A 10,635-nucleotide genomic window follows, 5' to 3' on the forward strand; every position below is an offset into this window, starting at 1 on the left:
CTCCTGGTACCTGCTGGGCTCTGTGGCTGCGTGCGGCCGCTCCAGCGCAGGGTGCACAGTCCTGGCCATGGGGCAGGAGCAGCCATTTGTCCCCCTGGGAAGAGCCCAGCCCAGGGGCTTGGAGCCCAGTGCTGTTCCTCTCAGGGGTTCAGCATGGAGCAAAAAAATACACCAAAAAACCCTGAGTCCTCATCTTATTCCATCAGATGGTTCCCTCTCACCCAATCAAATCAGGAACGTCTCATCCCATAAGCCACTACAGGTGTGCTGTGGCCAAGAGGTCAGAAATGATGGATTCATTCTGGATGTTTTCTAACATTGAGCAATGCTAACAATTATTATTGCAGGCCTGGGACAGATCCCATAGGTAAGATGCACCAGGGCTCTGGTGAACATCCCTGAGTGGATGGGGAAAATTGTTTTGCTCTTAGTTCTTTTACTTTTTAAGTTCTATTTTTTAAGGAAAAATACACTTTTTGGTGAGTGAAGAGAAGAACCTGAAACAATTTCTCAAGGGAATTGCCCAGAATGAGTGTTTACTCCCCAGCCTGTGCTGCTCAGAGGGGCTCACACCTTTCCCAGAGCACACAGCTCAGTGTATCCCCTTTTCTGAGTCTGGAATGGAAGCCAAAGTTTCCCCCACCTCTACAGAACGCAGCTCAGGCAGAGCCACTGCCCACAGTGAGCATGGTCGTGTGCTGCCAAGCAGCCTTTTTGGAGCATCTGGTTTGGCTACTGATTTTTTCCCTAAGAATTTCAAAATTTTGCTTGTTGCTCTTTGGGTTACTCCTGCCTGCCCAAAGGGTGATCATTCCTGGTCAGGTGTGGTCAGGATCACGCTGGGTCAGGTATGGGGGAGGCACTAGAGAGAGCCCCAGGCCCTTCTCTGCTACAGACAGAGTGGTCTCTGCCCCATAGCTTCAGAGACTGAAGCCAGGTCACGTTTTTGGCCCGGGCTCAGCACATGGGGGCTCTCAGATGGGTGCTCCAGGTGAGTGCTGGAGTTGAGCTCTCCATCGGGTACACTGCCCTCCGCTCCGGCTGGAGCGGGTGCTGGGAGCCCTGGGCACCGCCCTGGGGATGCAGGGCAAGGCCCACCCCCATGGGGAGCCCTGGGCACCGCCCTGGGGATGCAGGGCAAGGCCCACCCCCATGGGGGACCCTGGGCACCGCCCTGGGGATGCAGGGCATGGCCCACCCCCATGGGGGACCCTGGGCACCGCCCTGGGGATGCAGGGCATGGCCCACCCCCATGGGGGACCCTGGGCACCACCCTGGGGATGCAGGGCATGGCCCACCCCCATGGGGGACCCTGGGCACCACCCTGGGGATGCAGGGCACGGGCCACCCCCATGGGGGACCCTGGCGTGGCGGGCGTGGGGGCTGCTGCAGTGTTTGCTCAGTGTGCTGTTCCTTCCAGGTACATCTGTCCCACCCACAGCTTCAAGCGAGGCTCTGCCGACTGTGCAATTAAGTAATGCATCCCTTGCCTTCCGCCCTTCAGGTAGCCTGAGTGCAGAGCCGTCCTCGCTCTTCGGCCGAGCTCTGTGTGTCTGTGCCTCTCGCAATCCTCCTCTTGTTCCTCACATCCTGAGCCCTTAGGGTACGGAGAGGGCTGGCCTAGCACCTCTCAGTTCCTCATTCCAGCCTGGCAGGCAGGGTTCCTGCAGCACTGGGCATTGAGGGGGCAAACCTGAGCGTGTGTGTGTTGTGCACACCTGTGCATGCAGGTGCACACACACAGACACTGCCGTGGGCTCGGGGCACGGCGCTCCAGGGACCCCTCCCCACACCCCCCGAGCTCTCCTGGCTCTGCTCCGGAGCATCAGCACCTCCTGTGAACCAGGGAACGGTTCCCTGACCAAAAACCATCAGCGCCTTTGCAGAGGGGATGCTGGTGGATCCATAGCATCGGCTGCACGCGGGGCTCCCCTCTCCAGAGAGGAGTCTGTGGAAGCAGCCGTGCAGCTCTGAGCTCTGCCACGGTGAGCACATTTATTCAAACAAAGCGCGTTATTTTTTATGAAGCGATCTTGAAATGGGTCGCTGAAGGGGAGCTTATTGATTGAAGAAGGATGAACTCCTCAAATTTCTCTGGTTTAAATTAGACCAAATTCAATTACGATAGGACAGGCAGGTTAACGCTGCTCTTTAACGGCCCCTCAATAAATTCGAGGAGGGGTAGCCTGCTCCATGCCACGCTGTGGGAATGAATAACATTATTGCTCATCCTGTCATGGGCAGGCAGTGATTTCTGTCCTCCCATGTCGTGGCTAAGTGCTTTATAGTGTTCACAGAGTAACGGCAGCCTGTTCTTCCACCAGCACCCCCTGCCAAGTCCAACATCTAGTGCTGCTGCATCATTTCAAAAACTTCATTCCACAAAAGAATTGACCCCAGATTCATTTGGGAGGTGTCAGTGCAGTCCTGATGTTTCCTACCTCCAGGGAAAAGGAATAATTGGCTCACCAGGTTTTCAGGAGTGCTCAGATGACTTAAAGCCATTAAACACCCAAATCGTGACCTGTGGGTTCTTCAGGCATACTGATGGGATAATCATTTAACAAACTAAACTGTAATCAGATTTACAAGAGGTCACTTGTTTAGGAATTCTTCAAAGCTGTTGGTGTAGGTTTCCTTTCCCCTGCCGCGATGCAGATGTTACCTGCACATCTGGGAAGCTCAGGAGCTTCAGTGGGGTTGGTGTGTATGAGCTTGCTCCTGCCCACAAGTTCAGCCCACACTGCCCAATGTCAGGAGCTTGACCTTAATTTTCACCCACAAATAGAAGGTAAATTTTTGTGCAAGTGAGGCAATAAATCCTGATGTGCCAAAAATAATGTCTTAACTACATTTTCATAAAAATCTCCCTCTGTTGTCTGCTTTTACAGCAGAAATGCACATAGAGGAAGGTCAGGGCTGTCCAGAGACACCCCAAAAGGTTGCAGTTGGGCTAACGTGAAGCTGGAGGGAGGTGAGGAGGAAGGACAGGAGTCAGGAGCACCACACAGCTGGGGTTCCATAAAACCAGGACAGGCTGCATCTCCCAGTGCTGCCTTTGCTCCACACCTCCGTCTCTGGGCCCAGGGAGAGCCGCAATCGGCTGGAGGGTGCTGGACACGCAGGGAAGGAGCTGTTGGCAGCAGCAGCAGTGTCAGGAGCGGTGCCAGCGCCCCTGGAGAGGTGGGGCCGGCTCCTCCCGGCTGCAGGAGGTCCCTGGAGGAAGGAGCCGCTGCCTCCAGGCGCTCGAGGATGCTGGTGTGTGCAGGGGGCTCCCGTCACCAAGGTGAGCCCAGAGCCGCCGCCTGAGCCTCGCGGGACCCGCTGCTGAGAGCGTGGGGAGCACTGAAGGTAAACCTGCAGTGGTTTGACCCAAATAGGGCTGAGGCTGTTGGTGTGGGCAGAAAGGAGATTTAAAATACAGGCAGCCCGGTCCAACCCATTCTTACTTTTACTCTTGGGATGCTGCTGCTGACGAAAAGAGTGGAATATTCATAGATACATCTATATTTAAAGCCTCATTAAAGTGGAATTGAGTGGAACCTTTTCATTGAGAAGTTGGGAGCAGAGAAGTCTTCCCTCTGTTAAATCTCAGTGTAAGCACTGACCCAGACTGTCAGAGTGCTGCTCTTACCATCACCAACATTTTTCTTGAGAGCCCACAGAAAGCTGATTTTAGCACTTAACATTGGCAGAAATGTTAGAAACCTGGAGATCATCAGAACATTCACTTTTTAAGAGTCCCCCAAAGCCCCCATAGCTGAGAACCTGCAGGTGTGAATCGCAGATGATGATTATCAATACTTAGATGGACAATCCCCAGCTCAGCATCTGCTCCGTACTGCTCCTAAGCTCTGGAATTAGTTCCTTAGTTCTGTGATGAGTAGGAAGCAGTCCCCAACCCCTTTCTCTCCTGTCTATGTGCTGTTTGCTGAGCCATACTTTTTGTTTAAAGGAAAACTTCAAGGTTGCCATTCCAGCAGTGTAATCACTATTTTGTTGATTACACGAGCAGTTGGTAAAAATAATCAGCAAAAATAAATTTCAAGCTACCCAAGTCTCTTCCTGGCCACCCTAGAAGAGGCTCTGGAGCGCTGCTGCTGCTGTACAGTGATCTGCACCATGGGCAGACGGACCCAGTACTGCATCCCACGAAACCCTGGCATCCCCTGTTGTGGGCTGCAGCCGTGCCAATCCCTTGGGGGAGCAGCACAGCACTTGGAAAGACAAATTGATTTTTTTTTCCTGCATGAGTTCAGCTCTGGCAAGTGCATTGTACCATTACCACTGCAGTTTTCCTTTAAGGTGCTTTGGTGCCAAGCAAAGCATCGACTCAAAAACGGTTCAGCCAGGGTGCACCCATAGCTGCAGAGTAGCCCTGAGGGCGCATGTTGCTGACAACATGCTGTGATGTCTGTTCCTTCCCTGCCCTTCCCTCCTTCTTTCTGCCCCACCCACAAAAATTCACAAGCGAACCCAAAACAAAACCCTAATAGGCAAATTCCTGATGATTCGCTGGAGAGGCCAGGATTCAGCTTGCTCCAATATATATTAACATCCTAATGGGAAAGCTCTGCATGTATACATTTACTGCGCCCTGACAAGAGGGAATTAAATGTCAGAAGGATTTGTAGCATCTGTAATTGAATTGGTGCTGAGAAAAGCAAATCTTGAGGAAGAATAACATATTAGGATTAGCAAATAATGTGGCATTTTGTCAGTTCCTGCCATCTCAACTGTTCCCTCTTCAGCAATAAAGTTGTGATTTCTGGTTTAATCAGAGATAGGAGGCGGGAATAGCTTGGGTGAATTGGAGACAGCATTTAAAGCAAATTCCGGTTGTTAAGGTCAAGTCTCTCCTTGGCTTTGAGGAATTATTCCTTGTTCCATAGACCTGACACTTGGTTAATTACCAAAGAAATAGCGGGGGACAGGAGGATGTGGAGGGGCTGTTCCTGTGCTGGTGGCACACAGACAGGTGTGCTGGGATTGTGTTGGAATTGCTGGCGGTGGGTTCCGGCTTTGCTGTGCCTGCAGGCAGAGCTCTTGGTGCTGGGTCATGCTCCAGAGCATGCAGGGCTTGATGAGGGGCTGGAGGCAAGGAGAGGAGATGCTGCAGCAGGAATGTTTTAGGCCATGTGTAAGCTTGGAGATGTATTTAGCCATGTGTGTAACAGTGTGAACTTGGGGCTGGCACCTCGCAGGGGTCTTCTTTAAGAAGAACAATTGAGAAAAATGGCCCTGCACATCTCAGCAGAGGAACTGACGCTTAACAAACTCTGCTGAGCAAACCTGGCAAGGCTTTAGGCCCAAGTCCCTTCTCAGGGGAGCCCTTGCTCCCTGCTCTTGGCATGATGTCAGGCAAAGGGAAGACAAGAGGGATGTGTCAGGCACGGTCTCTGGCACGGCCCCATCTCTGCGGCACTGGGTCTGTGGGACAGCGTGGAGGCTGCCGCCGCCAGCACGAGCACACGGCTTCGTCTTTCCAGAACCTTAATTTATGATGATGAAGAAAAAATGCCTCTTGATGCAAAATCCTGCTGGAAGCACATTACAGAGCCGTAACTCAGCATGTTTATGCCCCTCAGCTGTTCCAGATGTCAACAAGGCACTCATCGCCCAGGCTGGGATGCTGCTGGATGCTCCAAATGTAACCAAGCGGAACTGGGTGAAAGTTTCTGAAAAAATAAGAAAAAAATGGAGTGAAGCATGCCTAAAGCAGCTGCTCCAGCAGATGAGCCAGTTTATTTGCTTTGCAGAGAGCAGGTTCGTGGAGGCCAGATCAGCCAAGCTGGAGTGGCAGTGGGAAGGCTGTGTCGGAGTGGGGGCTCCCTGGATGCCCAGTGTGACTGGATTTCCCCGGCTGCCCCCCTGGGCAAGCAGCAGATCCTGTCCCTGGGCATGGGATCAGCTCCACACCCCATGAGTGTCCATGGGCACCTTTCCCTCAGCATGCAGGGATGTTCAGCTGCTTGCCACACAGCAGATGCTGGGAAGTGATCACAGCATGATCTGCTCCCACTGGAGATGAGACAGAAGGTCCTCCTTTGCTGTGTTTTTGGTTTGCAGGGGAATAATCTTTTTTGGCTGCAGTTTTTACCTTATCAGCCAAACTGCTGGAAGGGTCTCCACAGTATCTCTCACCACGCCCCAGCTCATCCCAGCATCTCTCTGCCCACCCTGGGGATCCTGCTCTCAGAGGTTACTCGAAAGGGGCTTTTTTTCTTAAATTGTTTTAATTAAAAGGCGCTTTATGGTGCTCTTGGTCCCCAGTTATTTACTTGGGTCCCTCAGTCCTTAATCTTGGAGCAGAATTGGAAATATCGATAGAAAGCATAAATCCCAGCTGCTGCTCGAAAGCTTTGTATCAGGTCTCAGCTCAAAAGAGCCCCATTACCTTTAGCTGTCACGGATCTGTACGCTTGATCGATAAACTTCAAATATTATTAGAGGTGGAGGCTTCAGAGATTTGCTCTGTTCTTTGGAGGGAGACGGAGATAAATCTTTCTTAAAAATTGACTTGCATTTGCTCTCTCAGTCGTCCTGGCAAAACGCATTTCTCCGAGGTGTCCAGGCAGGCGCAGGCAGGGCAGATTTATGGGCCATGTGCTTCTTGTAGTGAAAGATTTAAATGGTAAATCCTTCACATATGACTTCACAAATCATGTAAAGTTAAAAGATTTTTACCGTTTCTGTTGCTGCTGTGCTTAAATTGTAAGGTATGGCCAGTAAATCATTTTAATAGAGGTGTCGCGCTTGACTCACTAAAAAAAAGAGACAATGGTTTAGCTTCTATTCCAAAATGTTAATGTATTAATCAGCAGGAGAATAATTGTTTTTTACTGCGTTATAAATCTCAGTTGCCATTAGGATTGCAGCGAGGGTTGATGTAGCTGCGTTCTTAAATTAAAATTGTTTACACTGCTATACATTCATTTTACATGGCCATAGCTCATCCGGGGTTCATTCCGGAGCTGTTCCTCCGCCACATCAGTCATCCCTCTCCCAGGTGACGGCATCCCGAGGGAGAGGCGCTTCTGAAAGGAAACTAATTGTGTGGTGAGGAGTTAAATAAACGCAGTAAAGCAGTCGGAGGCACTGTACAGTTCCTGCTTACTGTCGGCCTCGGACTGGGTGTTAGCTTTTGGGTCAGGAGTGCTGTGTCCTTGTGGGTGCATTGGACAGGAGAGGTGGGGGTTCATGGTGGAACCCCGTTCAGTCGCGGCAGAGGATGACTGTAAACACATTTTCCATGCTGGGTGGATTGGGTTTTGGGCAAGGAGTGTTTTGGGAAGTTGAAATGTTTTCAACAGGGCACTCGTTAATGACATTTCTCAGAGCTGACGATTAATATTCCCGTATGGTACTGCTCTTCCCCATGCCCCATCGCCAAGAAGGCTGAGATTTGGGGAGCACTACAGGGAAATTTCCCAAAATAGATCCCCACCAAGAACTCCATGTGCCCTTCCTCCCCTCTCCCAGCTGTCTCCCACGTGCGTAGTCATAGTGCTGCTGCTTTTAGCGGAGAACACCTCGCGAGTGGAGCCGCCAGATCAGTTCGGCTCCGGACAAAGCTCCTCTGCCTGAACTCATCTGTCTAGTTAGCTCCGTGCTTCACCCCTGCTCCTCTGGAGAGCCTGAGGGCAGCTCTTCCCATCCTGAGAGCAGCTGCAGCCAGAGCCTGCCGAGAGCATCGCAGGAAGCCCCCAATTCTTATTCCTCTTCTGGTCTCAACAGATTCCCGCGCGGGTGAGGACGGGGCCATACGGAGCGTGGACCATGCCGTGGTTGGTGGCGTCGTGGCCGTCGTCGTCTTTGCAATGCTTTGCCTGCTCATCATTTTAGGGCGATATTTTGCCAGACATAAAGGTAAGGCAGAGAGCAAAGCTGGAGGATGAAAGGCCAGGCTCGTGTGTCCCCTCAGTCGCGGTGTTGTCATGTCTGACGGGACACACGCCCCACTTTCTCTCCCAGCAGCACTTTTTGTTTCCTTTGTCAGTCGCTCCCTCAGCACCACACCCAGGCCCCCAAGGAGTCACGCAGCCTCCACTTCCCTTGCAGGTACATACTTCACTCACGAAGCCAAAGGAGCAGATGATGCGGCCGACGCAGACACAGCCATCATCAACGCAGAGGGGGGACAAAACAACTCCGAGGAAAAGAAAGAGTACTTCATCTAGAGCAGCCTTGGTTCCCATGAGGTGTCCAACTGTGGACGGTTACTACTGGCCCTATTTAAACGCTACAAAGACAAAGTGATCTTGGAAGTTGCAACCAGCTTGTGTCTTTTTTTTTTTAAGGAAAAAAAAAGCAAATGGGTGGAGAGCGGTGAGGCCGGGAAGGTCTGGGATTTGCTGTGTAAAAATATTCCTCGTAAAGTACACTCTGCTGTTCGACACCTCAGTTCGTTTGGGTTTTCTTTTTTTGGCCAAGTCCAGCTTGGATTTAGTTTAGTGAAGTCATTTGCAGAAGATTCTGTGCCTTGTTTAATTTCTGTTCGTTCGGGTCGGGGGGAGGCTGGGAAGAAGAGGGGCTTCTGTGCGTTAGTTCCCTTCGGGTTTCTGTGGCTCTTCGTTTCCCCTTTCCTGTTTCTGGAGTTGCCAGCTGGGACCCCGTGGAGTAGGTGCGTTTCTCTGAAGGTGTTTCCCCTTTTTTCTCTTCACCAGTTTCCGTTCAGAACTCGAGCTCATCGGAGGAGAACCAGCACATTTTAGATGCGTAGTTTGCAGTTCAGTGTGCCCATGTCCCGTTCCCCTGTTGCCGTCAGGGCTCGGATAACACCCCCCAAGCCCCCTTTTGTGGCTGTTTCAGGTGCTTTCGATGGTGCAGCTGGGAAATGGGCTGGAGCTCGGCAGAGGCGCTGCTCGGCCGTGGGGATGCAGGAGCAGGGTCCCTGCTGGGCAGGCAGAGCCCTCCCGGATGCGGGGGCTTCTCCTCATCCTCTCCCCGCTGGGCGGCCGCGGAGGCAGCAGGTAAAGCCCCTCTGACGTGTGAGCCCAGACCTGGAGAGCGGCTGGATGAACAAACCTGCCTTTTTTTCTACCTGCTGAGTAAAATGCGGGAATTTGTGTTGAAACGAGCGTGCTAATGACCACTAAAGCCATAGGTGCACAGGAAACTCTGGCTCAATTGGAATTGTAAGCGACAGGTAGCAAAGTGCAGCGGGAAGACGGTATAAAGCTATATATGCTGACTTTTTTTTGGTGAGTAATCATGGATTTCAAGCGATACTTTTTTATTGTGTTTATGTGGCAAATGTATCTGATTTATTTAAGGAAAGCATTAATCTTAGTGTCAGGTTTGGGGATTTTTTTACGGGTTTTGGGGCGGGGGGGGGGCCATTTTCATGTGTTTGTTTTTTAATTGCTGTTTTTTGGCAGAACCATTACAATGTGGGATTCCTTTGGGAACGGGGCGGCCTGGAGCACCAAGCAGGCCCTTTTTCCCCGGCAGTATTCCGTCTTTCCCCTCTTTCACGGGCGGAACCTCGCGAAACAAACACCCTTTTTCCCGAGCAGCTTTTGCCGAGCGCAGCTCTTCTCTGAGCCCTCAGCACCATTGCCAAACCCCATCGCGGTGAGAAGCAGCCAGGCTGGAGCCGGGGGCTCCGCGGCACGGGACGGGCATCCTGGCCTTGAGCAGCCCATATTTGTTTGGAAGTGTACCGTAGTGCAGTGTTACCGATGTAACTTTGACTTACAATGTTGACATGTCTCAGGTTCATGTGTTTGATTGGTGTTTTCCGTCTCAGGTAGATTGCAAAATTTTGGCCCCACGCATTGGAAAAATAAAAAAAAAAAAAACCCACGCGTAAAAACAGGAGAAAAAACAGGAAATTATTAATTTTAGTTGTATATCGGTTTATGTATTTTTTCTTCAGTATACAGTGCACTGTTGAAATGTATTGTTGAGTATTACTTTGTACAGCTTTAGATCATTAGGACTTTGAAGCGTGAAGAAAGAACAACCTTGTTTAAAGGAGGATCACAAATGAAGAACGCAGAACTGATGATAAACAACCTTGTTCTTTATTTACCCGGCCTTTTTATTTTTTCCCCTTAGGCCAGTTCTGTTTTAAGGTGTCCATGGAAGATGTTACAGTGTAAGAAAATACATATCCATCTGTTCCCATTCACATTTTGTATTGGTTCATGTATCCCATTTTTACAAAGGAAAAGAAGTACTATAAAATATCTGTCTTCTTAATAAAAAAAAGTTAATGTTACAAAACTAGACCTTGTTTTGCACTCTTTATCCCAGCTGTTGCAGAGTCCACTATTGGAGCTCCACCAGCTACATGGGCAGGAGGAGCTGGGGCTGAGCAGGTCACACTCAGCATTAGGACTAAAGGAGTTAAACCTGATGTATTGAACCTGCATATAATATAGAGCAGATTTCATAAGTTTCTTGTTTATAATTGCTAAATTATTTTCTTTGAGGAGCAATGCCTTGGAGGAAGTTGATCTGACGCTGATATTCCAACTTTCCCAAGCTGCGCTAGGTCAGTACACAAGTTCTTAATAGCAGACAAATATTTAAATCCTCCCTTGTAAGGTAAGGTAAGGTAAGGTAAGGTAAGGTAAGGTAAGGTAATCGTCCCTTGAAATGCGTGACCTCCCTCACCCCATTCTTGTC

The 10,635-nt window shown here is 50.5% G+C and overlaps 1 protein-coding gene across 8 annotated transcripts in view; it reads left to right on the forward strand.

The window, feature by feature from the left end:
- The window catches only part of CADM1 (cell adhesion molecule 1), a 138,840-nt gene extending 128,607 nt beyond the window's left edge, over window positions 1-10,233 (forward strand). For 6 of the 8 annotated variants that reach the window (XM_066564470.1, XM_066564471.1, XM_066564474.1 and 3 more), the window contains 2 exons: window positions 7,738-7,869; window positions 8,062-10,233. In XM_066564470.1, the coding sequence (XP_066420567.1) occupies window positions 7,738-7,869; window positions 8,062-8,180 (251 nt within the window). In that variant the 3' untranslated portion in view covers window positions 8,181-10,233. Of the gene's footprint in view, window positions 1-1,420; window positions 1,505-7,737; window positions 7,870-8,061 lie in introns of all 8 variants that reach the window. The other 2 variants (XM_066564468.1, XM_066564469.1) reach the window with 1 other exon arrangement.
- Window positions 10,234-10,635: the final 402 nt, after the last annotated feature.

This window comes from Molothrus aeneus, chromosome 22 (genome assembly GCF_037042795.1).
Source record: "Molothrus aeneus isolate 106 chromosome 22, BPBGC_Maene_1.0, whole genome shotgun sequence".
Taxonomy (NCBI): Eukaryota; Metazoa; Chordata; class Aves; order Passeriformes; family Icteridae; genus Molothrus; species Molothrus aeneus.